Source organism: Equus caballus, chromosome 24 (assembly GCF_041296265.1).
Source record: "Equus caballus isolate H_3958 breed thoroughbred chromosome 24, TB-T2T, whole genome shotgun sequence".
In the NCBI taxonomy this organism is placed as follows: domain Eukaryota; kingdom Metazoa; phylum Chordata; class Mammalia; order Perissodactyla; family Equidae; genus Equus; species Equus caballus.
The window spans coordinates 19,004,276-19,023,498 of NC_091707.1; the positions used below are offsets into that span (position 1 = coordinate 19,004,276).

At 36.9% G+C, this 19,223-nt stretch overlaps 1 protein-coding gene across 9 annotated transcripts in view; it reads left to right on the forward strand.

Annotated features, from left to right (window-relative positions):
- Positions 1 to 19,223, forward strand: part of KIAA0586 — a 107,187-nt gene that overhangs the window by 6,680 nt on the left and 81,284 nt on the right. For 7 of the 9 annotated variants that reach the window (XR_011432146.1, XM_023627813.2, XM_070249811.1 and 4 more), the window contains 8 exons: positions 5,065 to 5,239; positions 5,957 to 6,178; positions 8,449 to 8,602; positions 10,750 to 10,917; positions 11,929 to 12,052; positions 16,369 to 16,501; positions 17,124 to 17,341; positions 17,772 to 17,844. Coding sequence is in view for 8 of the 9 variants with exons in the window: in XM_023627807.2 (XP_023483575.1) it covers positions 5,065 to 5,239; positions 5,957 to 6,178; positions 8,449 to 8,602; positions 10,750 to 10,917; positions 11,929 to 12,052; positions 16,369 to 16,501; positions 17,124 to 17,341; positions 17,772 to 17,844 (1,267 nt within the window). In the remaining variant the exon portion in view is untranslated. Of the gene's footprint in view, positions 1 to 883; positions 1,059 to 3,762; positions 3,855 to 5,064; positions 5,240 to 5,956; positions 6,179 to 8,448; positions 8,603 to 10,749; positions 10,918 to 11,928; positions 12,053 to 16,368; positions 16,502 to 17,123; positions 17,342 to 17,771; positions 17,845 to 19,223 lie in introns of those variants that run through there. The other 2 variants (XM_023627809.2, XM_023627812.2) reach the window with 2 other exon arrangements.

Here is a 19,223-nt window from a genome sequence, read left to right on the forward strand (position 1 = left end):
CTCCCTCCAACTGTATCTTAAATACCGTGAAATACAAAACCAGCCCTGACAACAGCACCATGATAAACATGAATGAATACATCACTACTTGAGGCAATTTTTATTATTTTTATCATTAATGGGGAAGGAATAGGCTACATAGTCTTTTTTTGAGGAAGATTACCCCTGAGCTAACATCTCCCGCCAATCCTACTCTTTTTGATGAGAAAGTCTGGCCCTGAGCTAACATACGTGCCCATCTTCTTCTACTTTATATGTGGGACACCTGCCACAGCATGGCTTGATGAGTGATGCGTAGGTCTGTACCCGGGATCCCAACCGGGAAGTAGAGTGCGTGAACTTAACCGCTGCACCACCGGGCAGGCCCCAGGATACATATTCTTAGGCTAAATGTGTTCTACTCTTGAACCAGTGAAGCCTGGGAGGCACCTTAGAAAATAGAACAAATTTTTACTTACTTTTGAACTCTCGATTTATTCAAAAAGGAAATTTTATATTACTTCTGTAAATGTAAAGTCAGTATTTCTAATAATACAATTGAAATAAATATATAACTATTAAAATAAAAAGTTTATTCTTTTCCCACCTATAGTTGTCTGTGGTATACATGTTACACTCTAGAAAACACTGGACTAACAAAAATAAATGCTATCTCTAAACCACAAGGGTGTGATCTGAGCTAGCCGGATTGTTGGCCTCATCATGTCTTTCCTTTTTACATTTGTTCAGCCTACAATTTCCATTGTGTGATATAGTGGTTAGGAGAAGAATTTGGATGGTAAATTGTATCCTGGGGTCTATAAATATATAAGAAAAAGCAAAAGTAAGGGCATGAGGGGGTGGTGCAGTCTCTCAAATTCTATACTTGAACTAAAAATTGCAGATTACATCTGACTCAGTTGGACAGAAAATCATTACCACCTGCATCCAGCTGACCCCCAGTAGAAGTGGCTGCTCCACCACAGTAGGAAATTTATCAACCTGCCTTCAAGTCAGAACTCTCCAAACTCTCAGAGCTGAGAGGGAGAAGTTGTTCATAAACAAATGGACCGTGAGAGGTAACTGTGAACACTACCCTCTTGCCTGTTGAGAGTAGATCTTCCCACTTCAGGATAAAATGAACAGAATTTTTAAAAAAACTGGGAATGGCCTCTGAGAAGGTAATTGCAATGTAGAGAATAATGATTGAATCAGAACTATAAAAATGACTCCCATGTTGAGTTAAAAGTCTAAGTACGTCTCAAGAGATAGAATTCACTGTAATCAGTGTCACTTGGATTTTTTTTATTTGGAGAATGGTAAGATGGAATTTGGCAGAATGATTTTAAAATTTACCTGGAAGGACGTACAGTTGGGAATTTATGTACGTATCATTAAGAATACATACATACAGAATACACACTGTTGAGACTAGCTAATTTTGGAAAAACAAACAATGACAGAGAATTTGCCGTATTTGATATTATAATATGCTTTAAAGTTATAATAATAAAAGATAATAGACTGGAGCCCTTGAGGAAGGAAGAGTCTGGCCTGAGTGTCAGGATCACGGGGAGAAGGTCCTAGAGAGGGTAGAGAGGTAAGCAAGGGGCTGGGTTATGAACCCCTTAAAAGGAGTTTGGACTTTAAGAGAAATTGCAAATCATTTAAAAGTTTTAAAGTATGATATATATTTATTAAAAAGCTAACTCAGGTAGTGATATCAAAATATGGATCAGAAGAGGGGTGGACTGTAGTCCAGGAAACTGATTGGCTACACATTTTGCGGGGATCTCGGAGAGATGGATTAGATTGTCCCTGAATACACTGGGGAGTGGTGGAATGAAGGTGGGACTCATGCTGGATTGGAGAGGAGTAAACAGATTTGGAAGACAATTTGGGGATGGAATTGACAAGAATCAATGACTAGATGTGGGAGTGAGTAAAGAGCTGAGGATGGATCCCAAATTTTTGGCTTGTATAAATGCACGGTCAGTAGTGATATTCGTTGAGAAAAGGGATCTTTGGGAAAATCAGTTTTATTTTGGACATGGGCAGGGGTTTGAGGTAGCTATGAGACATCCAGGAAATTGAATAGAAAGGTCAAATTCCCAAAAAGGAGTCGAAACTAGAAATCCAGATGTAGAGTCATCAGTATGTAGGTGGCAGTCTAAGCTCTGGACACGGTCGAAGCAACTCTGCGAGGGTGTGAGAGTGGAGAGAGATGGCAGAGGGCAGGACCGGGAAAACCAGACCTTTAAGACAGCAAGCTAGCCTCTAAATGCCACTCAGAAAGTTTATCCAGAGGTGTGGGAGAGTATGGTGTTAACAAAACCAAGGGAGATGAGATTCGAAGTTTGATGCGCTGCTCAGAGGTAGATAAAGATAAGGACTGAAAAGTGTCCGTTGAAGAATTATTAGTGGTCTTGGTAAGAGCAGTTGCAGCGTAGTATTGAGATGTAGATGAGGTCCCAGATTTAGAGGATTTAGGAATAAAGAAACAGTTCTAAAAAAGACTAGAAGGAAGTAATTTCTTCTGAATGGGAGAGTTATGTGCATTTTTCTAGTTTTTTACACTTGGAAGCTCTTTACATTTGCTACATTGAGCATTTATTAATTTGATAATTGGAAAAAATAAAATTTAAGAGCCTATAGAGAAGCTGACGCCTAGCCTTATAGTGTTATTTCTCTTGTTGGTCAATTAGCCTATTAGTGTAGAATGAAAGATCTTAATGGGTAAGTCACATTCAGACTTTAGACAGGACTTCAGATAGGGACTATCTGAATTGTGTTTTCTTAGTGCACCACTCAGTCAGTTAAATCTGTTTTGAGCACCTGCTGTGTGCTTAGTTCTTTCTTAGTTGCTGTGTGGTGTAAAAGAAGTCGGCCTCCTCACCCCCGCCCCAGGTTGCCTAGAGCTTAGTTGAGGAGAGAGTCTGTACAGATGTGGAGTAGTGAGTGATTAGAACTCTGATCGGAAATGGCATTGCGTTCAATATGTTATTAAACTGTTCTGTACAGACATTTAAACCATAGGATGGCTGATTCTCAAGACTCAGTTGCGTGGTAGAGGCAGTATATACAAAAGGAATTAATGAAGGGAGAGATCAAGAGGAAGTGTTGTAAGGACAAGCTTATTGAAAAAGCTAAGGCTTGCATTGGATCTTAAAGAAGGAGAGGATATAGTAAGTTGGGTGGAAGGGGGTTGAGAGAACAGTGAGGACAAGCGTGGCGTCTGCTGCGAGAGTGGTGTGCTGTAGTCAGTGAGGAGAGGTGTGACTCCAGAGATGGGGTGTGTGAGGAAACAGGAGGTATGTACAGGATGCCAAGGCAGGGCCAGAGAGTGGGATGTGTGGAAGGCCAACCGAAGAAATTAGCCTGTTCAGTTGTCTAGAAGGAACTATTTTAGATTTTCAAATGGTAGAGAAATGCGTGTGGGAAGTTTTTCAACCAAGCACAAAGTGGGAGAATGAAAGAGTTGGCAAGAGATGGTGAAGTTTTTTACTAGAGAGGGAGAAGGAGGAAGGGAGAAGTGCTGTTCTGAGAGAAGCTGGGTGTCGTGGGAAGATCTTTGGGAACTGGGCCCCAGCTCTGCCACTCACTAGTTCCGTGACTCTGATTGAGCAAATCCCGTTACCTCTGTGGACCTCAGTTTCTGCATCTGTAAATTAGAAAATTAGGAGAGGTGGCCTGTTGGGTTTCCCTTGCCTCTATAATTCTGTGACACATTGTGATGAAATAATTGACAAAGCACGACGTGTAATTGCTCAGTTGGGTGTGAGAAGGTAAGTGGAAGGTAGAGAAGCTAAGATAACTGTAAAATTTTGAGACAGAACAATGGTGCTCTTAGTAGAAATGAGGAAATAACAAAAGGAGTAAGTTTAAGAGCTCTGTGCCTTATTTAAAAATCATAGAAGGGGGGCTGGCCCCGTGGCCAAGTGGTTAAGTTCACGCGCTCCGCTGCAGGCAGCCCAGTGTTTCGTTGGTTCGAATCCTGGGCGTGGACACGGCACTGCTCATCAGACCACGCTGAGGCAGCGTCCCACATGCCACAACTAGGAGGACCCACAACGAAGAATATACAACTACGTACCGGGGGGCTTTGGGGAGAAAAAGGAAAAAAATAAAACCTAAAAATCGGAGGGGAAATTCAGCAGCTGGAAATAGAGTGCATTCCTGCTGGTTTTACTTAGACTTTCTTGGGGACTTCTCAGTTTTGTCAGTGGTTCCTCCCATTGTTTTCTTTTAGGCCGATATAGAGCAAAATTGACCAGTCTTTTTGTTTTGGTTTGGGTTAGTATTTAGTTAAATGCTTTATTGTGAATATGTATATATTTGCTGGACTCGTTTTTTTTTTTTTTTTAAGATTTTATTTTTTCCTTTTTCTCCCCAAAGCCCCCCGGTACATAGTTGTATATTCTTTGTTGTGGGTCCTTCTAGTTGTGGCATGTGGGATGCTGCCTCAGCGTGGTTTGATGAGCAGTGTCATGTCCGCGCCCAGGATTCGAACCAACGAAACACTGGGCCGCCTGCAGCGGAGCACGCAAACTTAACCGCTCGGCCACGGGGCCAGCCCCTGCTGGACTCGTTTTTAATCCAGGCTGCTTAATAGTGTGTTTGGTGCCTGTTTTAATAAAGTAGGTGATAATTATTAAACCTAACTGAGCTAGAATTGAAAAAATTCTATTCAGCGGTTTTAACAGTCCCTCTTGGGTTGTCTTCCTTTGCTAGTAAAACTTGGTACTTGAATTCTTAGAGCCTTTTCTGGATGTTTTAAATTTGTACTTCTTGATTATTTGTTTTTGTAATTGTGCCCATGTCTTTGTCATATGTGTAAGTCTTATTTTCTGAAATATCACTGCCTTTAAGAAATGATCCTCCTGTTCTTTAGTGTTTGGTGACCTGAGCCTTAGTACATTTCATTAACCAAATGACTGATGAGATACTGGTAGCGAAAGCCAAGGATTTAATTTTTTAAAAAATCAAGAAAATCCACCTTCAGCAGATTACCGCTTGTAGGTCTTTCTTGAAATGGTTCAATGTTGTAGCTTACTGAATAGATTTTTCTTCCTTTTTTATTTACAGAGCTCAAAGCATGCCTGTTTTTAAGGAAGTGAAGGTACAGCTTTTAGAAGATGCAGGCACAGAAAAGGACGCTGTTTCTCAGGAGAATAGAACTTCGCCCAGCGGAATTGACTCAGCTGCCACTGTCGCTGCAGCCACTGCTGCCGCCATTGCAACAGCAGCTCCACTGATAAAAGTATATTTTTCTCCCCAGACGTTCATAACTACTTTGTAAAATGTAGATATATTTATTAGGAACTTATTCTATAAAGTGTTGTGTCCAGCCATAGAGGAGGGCCATTCTAGTTGCTCCCTGTGGTTGTAGGTGACCTCTCAGGAGTTGTGAGCCTTACCCCCTCATCACTGTGCTAGTGCTACAGAATTAGGACTTTCCCAATTTTAGCCCTGAAAATATATCAGTCCTGGGCAACCGGAGACAATTGGTCATACTTACTTTAGAGCTAGATGGGACTTCAGAGACCATCTCTGCCAACCCCCTCAGTTTGTAAGCGGAGAAAACCCAGAAACAGGTCAGAGGAGGCACAAGGTCCTCGAGCTAATAGATGGCAGAGCCAAGACCAGAACTCAAGGCTGTCGACCTAACAGCCTTAGATTCGTCAAGTATCAAAGCTACTCTGTTTTGCTGTTTCCTTCTTTTAAATTTTTAAGTATTTCTGGCGTTATAAAAATTCTGTGTGGCAAATTTGGTATTTTTTAAATCAGAGAAAAGATCTGCTTAAGGATAGCTATCTTCTGCCTTTTATTTCTGATTCTAAAATTAAAGGCATAAAATCATCAGAAATTTAGAGGGTAAAAGCTCTGGTTTGATCGTTTCTCAATACCAATTGCTTTAAATAACCTTTCTAGTAATAAAGCATATTTTTTATATCTTTTAATAATTTTATTGTTTTAGGTGCAGAGTGATTTGGAAGCAAAAGTCAATTCTGTTACAGAGTTACTCAATAAGTTACAGGAGACTGATAAACAGTTACAGCGTGTTACAGAGCAGCGAACAAGCATTCAGAATAAACATGAGAAACTACATTGTCGTGATCATGAAAAGCAAATGAATGCATTTATGGAACAGCACATTAAGCATCTTGAAAAGTTACAACAGCAGCAACTAGATATGCAGGTATCTGTAATAAAGCAAGCACACATCCACCGTCTTTATCACTTGGATCTCTAATAATCTAATAATAATAATAATCGTCTAATCTCATTGATTATTGCAATAGCTCATTGATTGTAGCAGTTTTAGTTCTTAAATAAGGATGTGCTTATTCGTCATTCTTCCCCTCTACGTGGAGAGCTCTGCACAGTCTAGTTCAGATATCTAGTTCTGTGAGACCTCTCCTTAGAGTTTTTCTTCTTTAAGGATCTTTCTATTCATACCATTTATGAAGCGCTTGTAGCACATTGCAGTTGTTTGTTTCCGTCAGTGCTTCTTAGCCTGGGAATGTGCGCCAGAATCACTTGCAGAGCTTTATCAAAATATGCATGCTTGTACCTCTCTGAGATTCTCAGACAGCAGGTCCGAGATGGGGCCTGGGAATCACTGAAAGCTCTGCAATGATTCTGCCGTACACCCCTGCATGAAAACTACCCGCTATATATATTTACTTCTTCATTTAATTAATTAAAAGAATGAACATTTTTAGTGCCTTTTGAATATGAAGCGTTGGGCTATTATAAAAAGAAGCGTTATCCTCACAAGCTGTTGATAGTATAGTTTCATATTTATTTTGGAATTTCCAATCCTGGGAAAGTACCCAGCACTCAGGTACTCGGTGTATTTTCTTTTTTTTTTTTGAGTGAGTAAATGATCAGCATTGTAAATGCATTGGTTTTAATTTACTTTTTTTTCCTGATTAATATGCAATTTAAAAACTTTTACAAGTTAAATTAAAATATAACATTAAGGGGAATATGCAAAAATAAGTTTTACAGCTCAATACATTATCAGAAAGTGAACATTAAAATCCTCTAATTGTCAAGACTTCTTAATAGAGCTTGTCTTGAACTTTCCGTATGGTTGAAGACAGTATTTTTATTGGAATGATTATGGACCTACAAAGTAAAGTTTTAGTAAGTACATACATGACTAAAATTGAGTGTGTAGCATGTTATCTAGTGAGAGGCTCGGGGTGGGTCTGTCGGAATACTGGGCTCCAGTCTACAGATACCTTTACTCTCTGACCCTTGATTTCTTTTCTAGAAAATTTTTTTGTTCAGAATAAAATGACACGTTTGAAAAGCACATTGATTTCTTCTTTTTTTTTTAAAGACTGGCACCTGAGCTAACATCTGTTGCCGATCTTTTTTTTTATCCTCCGTCTTCTCCCCAAAGCCCCCCAGTACATAGCTGTATCTTCTAGTTGTAGGTCCTTCTGGTTGTGCTGTGTGGGATGCCGCTGCAGCGTGGCCTATGAGCAGTGCCAGGTCCTCACACAGGATCTGAACCGGCAAAACCCTGGGCCACAGAAGCGGAGCACAAGAACTTAACCACTTGGCCGTGGGGCCAGCCCTTGCATTGATTTCTTAAGAAGAGGGTCCTACTTAGTCTTAAATGCTAGTCTGCCATTCGTCCATCTTTCCATTAATAAACCCCATAATTTATTAACTTTCTGATTTTGGAAGAATGGAATCTTTGCTAATTCATCTTATTTTAAAAACTTATAGTTACAGAGAAAATTAAAGTTTCAGTGACATACGAGGGATATTAGTAGTTCATTAAATGCTTAGTGAAATGAAATTCATCGAATCTGTCTCATCTGTTTCATGCAGAGGGATCTCGACACACTTTTAGGAATTCTGTAAAACTATAAATCTTTTTAGGGTTTTTTTTTGCCTGGCATAAAACTCTCTTTTGAAATCAATTTTTATTATTTTATTAGTGCTAGAAACTGTGTTGTGTAAATGAATATATTATTGCTGCTACTAAGCATGGCTACTATTTATCTGAGTGCTTACTATCAATGGTTTTTAAACCTTCAAATGAAATCTTATGATCTAGGATGTAAAACATGAGATGTTCTGGTTTTAAATTCTGTGGTTGAAGTCGAGGTCTGGGGCTAGGGCCCCTTCTTCCTGGTCTTCTCCTAACCTGCTTCAGTGGCCCCTCAGCCATCTCTGAGGTAGAAAGGAAGAAACTGAGGTTTAGAATGACTAAATAAAATGATCAAGGTCACACCACAGAGCCAGGCTTAACCCAGGTCTTTGTGATGCCATAGCCTTCCAGTGGCATCTGTGCTGCAGTGAATAGCTGCCTGTAATGTATATGTTTTCCTTGTTTATTAAATCCAATAAATTGTTTTCGTGTTCTCCAGTAAATTTCAATGTACTTTGTCTTCTAACTCTTTCAAATAATATTTGAAATTAATAAAATAATTTTATGTTTTCTAGACTCATTTCATTAGTGCTGCGTTCAAGACTGGTCATTTTCAGCCTGTTACTATGCCTGCTCCTAGAGCAGTGGAAAAATATTCTGTAAAACCAGAACATTTAAACCTTGCTAGCAGTAATCTATCTTCATATAACACGTTTGCTTCCAAACAAGGTAAAAATGTGTTATTCTCTATGAATAAAAAATGTCATCTGTGAATTTTCTCTGTGGTATATAAGCTGAAAATTTATTTACTAAGTTGCAGGAGACTAAGTCTTTGTTTTATACAATCAGTTCTTTTTTAGGTCAAGTAATTTTTAGGTAATTTTGAAATACATTCAGTGAAGTTATGGATCATGTTCTACTTTCTGGTTTTAATTAATAAATAAATTGTCAGAAGCACTTACAAATTTAGAAAAATTTTACTCAGCTAGTATCAAAATGCTTGTAATCAATTCTCTAGTTCTCTGACAAACTGCATATTTACTGTTTTTCTTGATTCTGTCAGGAGAGAAACCACCTGAGTATAATTATAAACTCTAAATATTTTCAAAGAGTTAGGAATACAAGCCTATCTTAATAGCATTTTAAAAATCTTTGTTTTATAATAACAAAGGAATACATAGCTTGTTTGTATTAAACCTTTGGAATTTAAAGTAAATCAATTGGATTGTAATTAGTCTTTGGGTGGTGAACATGATGTAATCTACATAGAATTCAAATTATATTACAATGTACACCTGAAAGTTATATAATGTTATGATCCAGTGTTACTGTAATAAAAAAATAATGAAAAATTAAAAAGATAAAGTAAATAAATAAATGTGTCTCCAAATTATCGCTATTTGAATAATGAACTAATGAACATCAAGGGGCTATCCCTTTAATGATATGCAGATCCATGTAGTGCAACATCCCCAACATCTGATTTGTTAGAACACTGCTGTGTTACAGGCATTAAAGATTCCTTATACTCGTAAGTTGCTTTATGTTTTAAAGCAAATAAGTGGTCCTTACAAAACTGGTATGAAGTAATATGACTCCATCTTTAAGTTGTGAAGGGAGGAAGATGAAGCATGGAAAGGTTATGACTTGCCTGCTCAAGGTCACCTGGTTGAGAGTGAGTGTCCGAGCTACGGCCAGAACTAGGGTGTTTGTAGTCGGGATTTATAATTCTCTAATGTGTCTCATAGTCCTAAAGTGGATCTCCATTTTTAATATTTTTCTTTAAATGATACTTACTGAGCAAATCAGTATGACCCAGCCATGTACTTTCTATGGAACTGGACACTTGTTTTCTACTCAATTCTGGAGAATTACTTGGTCATAATTTTGGTTTTTTAGACTTGAGTTTTAAAGGAAAAAGATATCTGTTTCATTGGTTGTATACTGAATTTGTGTCTTTGTGTATTTTAGAGACGGTAACATTAAAAGAAAAAAAATGAGTAAAAAATTCAACAAATTAAACTTTTAATTTTTCTATGCTTTTTCTTGGGCATATGTCATTTTTATATACTTGTAATGGTAGCATAAATAGAATTTTGTACTGCTTTTTTACTAGCGTATCAAAGGTGTTTCCCATGTTTTACGTAGTTATTTCATAATTTTAATTTTTTTTTATGAAGAAGATTAGCCCTGAGCTAATATAGTATCTGTGCCAGTCTTCCTCCACTTTATATGTGGGTTGCCACCACAGCGTGGCTCATGAGTCGTGCAGGTCTGCACCCAGGATCTGAACCTGCAAACCCAGGCCGCTGAAGCAGAGCACACCAAACTTATGGGCCAGCCCCCATAATTTTAATTTTTAATGACAAAAAGATAATCTGTTAAATAACAGCTTCACAATTTACTTGACAGTTATCCTGTTGTTCGACACTCAGGCAGTTTTTGGGGGGTTTTCCTATATAAATAATACTGTAATGAAAATCATCATATGTTTAATGTTATTTCCTGAGGATAAATTCCCAAGAGTAAGATTACTAGATCAAAATACATAAAAATTTTAGGACTTACTATACTTAGTGCCAGATCTTATCCGTTTCCATTGCCATGAGCAGTGTCTGGCTATGCCATTTTCACCACAGCCTAAATAGCAGTGAATATTGTAATACTTTTTTTCTTATTTATTAGCTATAAGTGTAAAATGTTTATAGTCTTTGTATTTCTTCTGATTTCTAGTGAGGATGAAGTTATTTCTATATATATGTTAATAATTTGTGTATCCCATATAATTCTGGTTTTATTTTTAAAATAAGAAGAGTAACACTGCAATTTAAAATTTTTTATGTTAGATTTATGATTTTCTTTATTTTCTATTAAAGCACCTTCGAGAGACATTGATGATAAGATTTTTGATAAACAGAAATCTCCTTTGGAGACACCAGCACCTCGCAGGTTTGCTCCTATACCCGTTTCAAAGGATGATAAAATAGCAAAGAGGGAAAATCCTATGGAAGAAAAAGAAAATATGGAGATGTCAGGTCATACAGGTAATAAAGCAATGATAATTAGCACTCACTGCTTTTATTAGCCCTATCTCAAATTAAGAACATGCTTTATAATGTTCTGTACTCGTGATTTATAATTCTCTAATGTGCCTAGTAGTAAATTAAGTGGGATCTCTATTTTTAATATTTTTCTTTAAATGATAATTACTAGGCAAATCAACCTTCTTAAAATTCTTTGTAGAAGGGATTGGAGGTATACATTTATAGTTATTATGACTATCTTCTACAGGTTATTTCTTAAAACTTTAATGAACAAGTTTTGTTATTAATAAATAATGCTTTGCTGAAGGTAAGGCCGATCATTTTAGAGAATGTTTATGTTGTTTTGAGGCATGAATTTCAGTAATAAAATGCAGAGAAATTTGACATTCATTACTGGGTTCTGTTGGAAAAAGTCCTATTATATGAACTGTTTAATAGTTCAAGAACTTTTGTAAGTGACCTGAAATAATAGTTTGTTACAGATCTTTAAAATATAGCCATTCTAGTAAAAGTAGGTGAACACGTTAAATATAAGCTTTTATTCTTGGAATCATTTAAATGCATTCAAGTTTTGCCTTGGATGCTTTTAAAGAGTTTTAAGGAATTTAAAAGATAATAAAATCTTTAATAAACAAACCAATCTCACCAAAAAAAAAGTTATTATGTAGTCTCATTAAAGATGAGGCTAAAGGGAAGATTCAGCTAATAGTTGCTGTGAAGAAATAGTTAAATCTCTCTTTTACTATTCATAAAAATTGTCTAATTTACTGGGCTTTGTGATGATGATACTTCTCATTCAAATTCCTTTTTTCTGTGATAGAAATATATTCAGGCCTAAACTTTTACTTTTATGGTGTATTTATAGCCTATAAATAAAGTGAATTGTGTAAATAATAATACATATAAATAATCATTATAAGAAGCTAATTTAGTACAAATATATATGAGTTATTATATAAAAGAGAAATGAATTAGTCCTTGAAAAATGATACCATATTTCTTCTATTGTAGGAAATGTAAGACTATTGGAGGAAATTTTGAATAATCATGATTCTTTGACAAGAAAAAATGAATCTTTGGGCAAAACCTCACTAACTAGGTCAAAAATAGGATGGAATCCTGAGAGGAGAGACAGGTAAAAACAAGAGATTGGAATAAAAGCTATATTGAATAGAAATTTCTTCACAGTTCTAGAATTTCTTTAGGAATGTCAGTAAATTTATAGCATTGCTTTTTAAATTGTCTTAGATTTAGTTACTATTTTGTGCTGCTAATAGATCTTCTCTCTTTTCTATAATATAGTTATAAAGTGAATGTTTCTAATTTTCTCAAAATGCAGATTATTAATTTCTTTATTTTTTTAAAGATTGGCACCTGAGCTACCGTCTGTTGCCAATCCTTTTTTTTTTCCCTTCTTTTCCCCAAAGCCCCCCAGTACATAGGTGTATGTTCTAGTTGTAGGTCCTTCTGTTTCTGCCGTGTGGGACGCCACCTCAGCATGGCTTGATGAGTGGTGCTAGGTCTGCACCCAGGATCTGAACCAGGAAACCCTGGGCCGCTGAAGCAGAATGCATGAGCTTAACCACTTGCCCATGGGGCCAGCCCTGCAGATTATTAATTTCTAATGAATGCAGATTATTCATTTCTGATAAAATGATATCTGGGACTTGCTTTAAAAATAATCCGGGTCTGGCTCTACGGTTGAGTGGTTAAGTTTGCCTGCTCTGCTTCGGCAGCCCAGGGTTTTGCCAGTTTGAATCCTGGGCACGGACATGACACTGCTCATCAAGCCATGCTGAGGTGGCATTCCACATGCCACAACTAGAAGGACCCACAGCTAGAAATACACAACTAGGTACCAGGAGGGCTTTGGGAGAAAAAGGAAAAATAAAATCTTTAAAAAAGATTTTTTCTTAAAAAAGAAAAAATAAAAATAATCCAATGCAAGGTAGGAGAAACTGGGTTGAGAGTGTAGATGAAATGAAGATAGTCGAGAGTCAATGATTATTCTACTTAAGAATATATGGAGGTCATTATACTATTCTTTTTACTTCTTTGTATGTTTGAAATTTTACATTATAAAAGTTTTTTAAAAATCTAGTCAATTTAGGCCATGATAATTTTATTTATCTTGAATGTCATGAAAACTACAGTAATAACTAAAAGAGCCACATTTTTAGTAATTTCATGTGGAGACAAAGTACAGTTTTAGTCCATTTGCGTTTAATGTAATTACTGATAAAGTAAGATCTGTGTCTGCCGTGTTGCTATATGTTTTCCATGTGTCTTAGGTCTTTTTTTAATTCTACTATTCCTTTATACTGCCTTCTTTTGTGTTAAGTAGATATTTTCTAATGTAACATTTTAATTCCCTTGTTTCTTTTCTTTCTTTTCATGGAGGAAGATTGACCTTGAGCTAACATCTCTTGCCAATCTCCCTCTTTTTGCTTGAGGAAGATTCACCCTGAGCTAGCATCTGTGTCAGTCTTCCTCTATTTTGTGTGTGGCTCACTGCCACAGCGTGGCTTGTTGAGTGGTTTAAGTCCACTCCTGGGAACTGAACCCAGGCCACTGAAGTGGAACACGCCAAACTGAACCACTAGGCCAGGGAGCTGGCCTCCTTGTTTCTTTCACTATATTTTTTGAGTTATTTTCTTAGTGTTTGCCCTTGGGATTGCAATTAACATCTTAATTTAAAACAATCTAGTTTGAATTAATACCAGTTTAATTTCAGTAGAATTCAAAAACTTTGTTCCAGTATAGCTTCATTCCCTTCCCCTTTCTTTCTGCTGTTATTGTCATACAAATTACCTTTATACATTATAAGCACATCTGTACAGCTTTATTATTATTGTTGCTTTTGCAATTGTCTTTTAAATCAGATAGGAGAAGAAATGAGTTATAAACAAAAATACATTTTATACTGTCTTTTATATTTACCTATGTAGTTAATCTTTACCAGTGTTCTTTATTTCTTCATATGGATTCAAGTTAGTGTCTAGTATCCTTTTATCCCATTCTGAGGGACTCCCTTTAGTATTTCCTGCGAGGGTGGGTTTGCTAGTGATGAATTCTGTCAGTTTTGTTTATCTGAAAATGTCTTAATTTCTCCTTTATTTTTGAAGCACAGTTTTGCTGGATATAGCGTTTTTGGTTGACTTTCTTTCAGTACTTTGAATATGTTGTCTCACTGCCTTCTGGACTCCATGGTTTCTAATGAGAAGTTAACTGTTAATCTCATTGAGGAAACTTTGTATGTGATGAGTCATTTTTCTCTTGCTGCTTTCAAGATTCCTTCTTTGTCTTAAGCTTTTGACAGTGACCATGATGTGTCTATGTGTGGATCTCCTTGAGTTTATCCTACTTGGAATTTGTTGAGCTTCTTGGATGAGTGGATTAATATTCATTAAATTTGGGAAGTTTTTGGCCATTATTTCTTTATTTAGTTAAATAGTACAAATAACCTTTCTCCTCTCCTAGGACTACATGGTATATTGATATGCTTGATGGTGTTTCACAGGTCTCTGAGGCTCTTAATTTTTCTTCATTCTTTTTTCTTTCTGTTTCTCAGACTGGATAATCTCAATTAACCTATCTTCAGGTTCACTGTTTCTTTTTCTGCCAACTCAAACATGCTGTTTAGCCTCTCTAGTGAATTTTACATTTCAGTTTTGTATTTTTCAACTCCAGAATTTCTATTTAGTTCTTTTTTCCTTTCTTTTTTAAAAAAAGTTTCTATTTCTTTATTGATATTCTCTATTTGGGGAGACTTCGTTCTTATACTTTCCTTTAATTCTTTGAACGTGGTTTCTTATAGTAATAGCTAATTTATAGTCCTTGTCTAGTAAGTCTAATATTTGGAGTTCCTCAAGGACAGTTCCATTAACTATGCTGTTTCTTGTGTATGAGCTGTACTATCCTGTTTCTTGGTGTGTCTCATAACCTTTTGTTGAAAATTGGACATTTTAAATAATATAACATGGAAACTCTGGAAATCAGATTCTTCCACCCTCCAGGATTTGTTATTGTCATTCTTGTTATTGCCTTTTGTTTAGTGACTTTTCTGAATTAATTCTGTAAAGTCTGTATTCTTTGTCATATACAGCAAGTCTCTATTTGGTTAGCTAAGTCAGCTAGTGATTAGAAAGAGATTTCCTTAACTACCTTGAACAAATAAGCCTCCCTCTCTTTGCCAGGGGGATATGTGTGTGTGTGCGCTCTCGCCCATGTGTGTTGGGGCACACCTTCAGTGCTCCAGCAGTTTGTAAATCTGTCTCAACCGTAGCTTCCTACTTGCACAGAGCCTCAAGGTCAGCCAGACAGGAGAGGTTAGGCCCTTCTCAGGCCTTTCTTGGGCATGCGCATAGCCCTGTACATGCATGTGACCTTCTAGATCCCCAGTAATATGTTGGAGTTTTTTAGTGCTCTACCATGGACATCTCATTCCCCAGATTTTTAGTTTATTGGCACCCTTCTTGTTCACCTCAACTGGAATGGCCACCTCAGGCAGCTGAGATGTTACATGATTGCCACTGTTTTTGAAAAATGACCTAGGGATAGATAGGGTTTCTCACTGAGCTAGCTCTGAGTCAGGTCAAATAAAGAGAAACCTTGGGAATGGGACTTTTTGAGGAGCTCCAGACCTGTTCTGCTCGTTTGAGTGGCTGTGAGGCTGTTGGTTCTCACAGCTACAGTGGTTGTGTGGCTGTTGATTTTCAAGGCTACCATGGAGTTGGGGAGAGGGTTCTGGGAACGGGGCAAACTGAAAATGCCGTAACGCTTGCTGTCTTTACCAAGAGTCAGCCCTTTCTTGATTAAATGTTCCTTGGGTTGTTGTAAGGCTTTGTTTAATTTCCAGAGTTATGAAAAAGCTGATTTTGACGATTTTTGCCAGTGTTCTCTTTTCTCTTATGCAGGAGTGGATTTTTAGAGGTTCTTACTTTGTGATTCTGAAAGTGTTTCTGCATGTTAGTTTCTTCAAAGCAAAACCTTTCTCTGCTCTTTTCCTGTGATGCCTATACCAGTCTGGTCAGAGTAATTTTGTCTCTTGTAATTTTCTGTGTTTTCAAGTTTAATCACATAATGATTAATTTCATTGTATAATTTTAATAGGACACCATTTAGTAATTTATAACTAAGAATGTATCAAAGTTTTATGTAATCAAATGTTTACTGAATTTATGACAATTTAGGAAACTTTATTTATTTTTAAAGATTTTATTTTTCCTTTTTCTCCCCAAAGCCCCTGGTATATAGTTATGTATTTTTAGTTGTGGGTCCTTCCAGTTGTGGCATGTGGGATGCTGCCTCAGCATGGCCTGATAAGTGGTGCCATGTCTGTGCCCAGGGTTCGAACTGGTGAAACCCTGGGCCGCCGAAGCAGAGTGCGTGGACTTAACCACTCAGCCATGGGGCCAGCCTCAGGAAACTTTATTTTTAAATCTTTTACAGCACTGACACTCTGTCCTCTCAAAGATTTCCTTCCTATGAAGAACTAGGAGCAGCTAAAGTGACTGTGCAGAAGTCTGATGATGTTCTTTATGATCTTGGCCAAAAGAGGAAAGAAACAAATGGCATACTCCAGGTAAAGCAGGAATAGGATATTAAAATTGATGATTAGTTATGGTAAAAATTATGGAGAAATAAAAACATTATCAAGATGGAAAGCAAGAGGAAGAATGAAGATAAAGCACTGAAAAGGACGTGTCAGCCTAGTCTGTTCTATTTACAAAACTTTTCCAGAAGCCCTCACCAGGTGATTTCTGTTTTCACTCCCAGTCTAGGACTGAGCCACGTGACTACCTCTAGCTTTCCAGCTTCTGTTGGAGAGGAAGGAAGCAGAGGAGAACTTTGAATGGCCCTTGTTTATCTAGTCCACAGTGTTACTGTGCATACCTAGAGCCACCTTGCTCTTAATTTGTTTTAGCTTTCTTCGCCAGATAACAGCTTTTATTGGCCACTGGACTGCGCAGAACTTCTGTGGACTTCCCAGCCCTGTTTCACTTAACATTCACAGTAGTACTTCTAAATGGAAAGAAAACTGAATTGCCAAGTATTCTTTTATAGGCTCTTCATTTTGACAAACTGAGTCTTTTGAATATATGGGCGTAGTGTATAGCCCCAAACAGAGTAGTAGCTCTTGTTTGTATTAATATAATTAATATGAGTTTTACATGGTGACATTTTTGCCTTTGTTTCCTTTTAAGCCGAAAGAATCTCTGATTATGTCGAGACTTGCTGATCTTCCACAGAATTCCATTAAGCTTCAAAAAACCAGTACAAGATCTGTATTGAAAGATGCTGAGAAGATTTTGAGAGGAGTCCAGAACAATAAAAAAGTGCTTGAAGAAAACCTGGAAGCCATTATTCGTGCAAAGGATGGAGCTGCCGTGTATTCATTTATCAATGCTCTATATACCAACGGGTAAGACATGTTGGCAACCCAAGGTTCTTTATGAAACTGCCAGTTTTACAGGCTTCCTTATTTTTTTCCCTAAGCATTTCGTTTTGCTTAATGTGTTTTAATGTTTAGAAAAGGTTCTTTATTACTTTTGACTATGTGGACTTACTATAAAGTTGGAATTTAGATATATACATGTTGCTGTTACTTTTTACAGATGTAAATTTTCCCTTTAATTTTTTTTCTCTCTTTGGTACATATCATCTGGGATCTTCATGTGCTTTTCAAACATCCTTCAAACATTTGGTGAAAACTAATAACATTGGTTTTTCCTTTGCAGGTGAAGGATGTTGGGCTACATAGTAGATTCAAAACCAGATAAGAGATCTGATCCACGTCCTGTTCTCAGGATGTTAAATGCTAATTTAAGAAAATTCTTTTCTCTCTTTTGTAGAGAGCTGTCAGAGAAGATTCGGATCAGAAAGACAGTGGATGAGTGGATTAAAACTATTTCTGCAGAAATTCAGGTAGGAATTGGAAAAAACAGAATTAAGTAAATTCTTAGGAGATGACGTTGATTCAAATTTATAAGTATCATGCTTATTCTCAAAATATTCCTTATATATAAGTCCACTTATAGTTCTTAATTTCATTCTGTCCCTCTTTATATTTAGTAATAACTTTTATCTAACAAATGCTTTGTCTCATAAATTATATTATGGCTCTTATCTGGCAACTTGTTGGACAATAGCTAAAATATGAGAAATATGAAAGAAACTTTACTAAAAGCCTTTAGAAAAGGAAGAAGTATACTTGTAAAAACATTTCAAGGCAGCAGATTTGGAAGCCTTGGCTTACCAAAGGAAAATCACCAAAGTTACTTAAAGGGATAATACCCTGTAAGCCTTCTGAGGTTACTGCGTTTACAGAAGTCAATTCCAGATGGAAAAACTGCCACTTTCCCTCATCCACGAAGCTCATGGTATATCTTCAGACATTAGCATTACAAAAATCTGAGAGTTATTTTTATTACAGTGTCAATAATTTACAGGAAATTCTTAAAATTTTATATATTTGAGGGAGCGGAACTAAACAGGGTAACCCTGTTATTTTTATCTTGGGGTGCAGAGTGTTTTCTTCCTGACTGTAAGATGTTTGTAGTATATGCTTACTCATAATGGTAGCAAGATGAAATGTCAGTTCAGTTTCCATAGCAATAAACATTGAAATATATTTTTAAACTTTGTTGTTTAAGAATACATATCTTGGAGCTGGCCCTGTAGCATAGTGGTTAAGTTCGTTTGCTCCACCTCGACGGCCCTGGTTTGTGGGTTCAGATCCTGGGCATGGACCTATGTCGTTCGTCAGCCAATGTTATGGCAGTGACCCACATATAAAATAGAGGGAGATTGGCAACAGATGTTAGTTCAGGGCGAATCTTCCTCAGGAAGAAAGAGAGAATACATATCTCTAATGCATTTAGGAAGAGTTTATATTAGCTATTATATGATGCACCAGAAAAGAAGTTGAACTAAGAGTCAGAAGACTTGGAGATCAGCTCTGGCTCTGCAGACAAGTAGCAATGTATGTCACTCTATTACTATGAATTCTGTGCAAAATTTGTTTAAAGCTTCATGCAGTTTTAACTTATAAATATTTATTTCAGAGTTTTATAACAAAGTGGGTTACTTTTTTGGAAACTTTTTTTTTTTTTTTAAGATTGTTATTTTTTATTTTTTTCCTTTTTCTCCCAAAGCCCTCCAGTACATAGTTGTGTATTTTTTAGCTGTGGGTCCTTCTAGTTGTGGCATGTGGGATGCCACCTCAACATGGCCTGATGAACGATGCCATGTCCGTGCCCAGGATTCGAACTGGCAAAACTCAGGGCCGCCAAAGCATAGCGCGT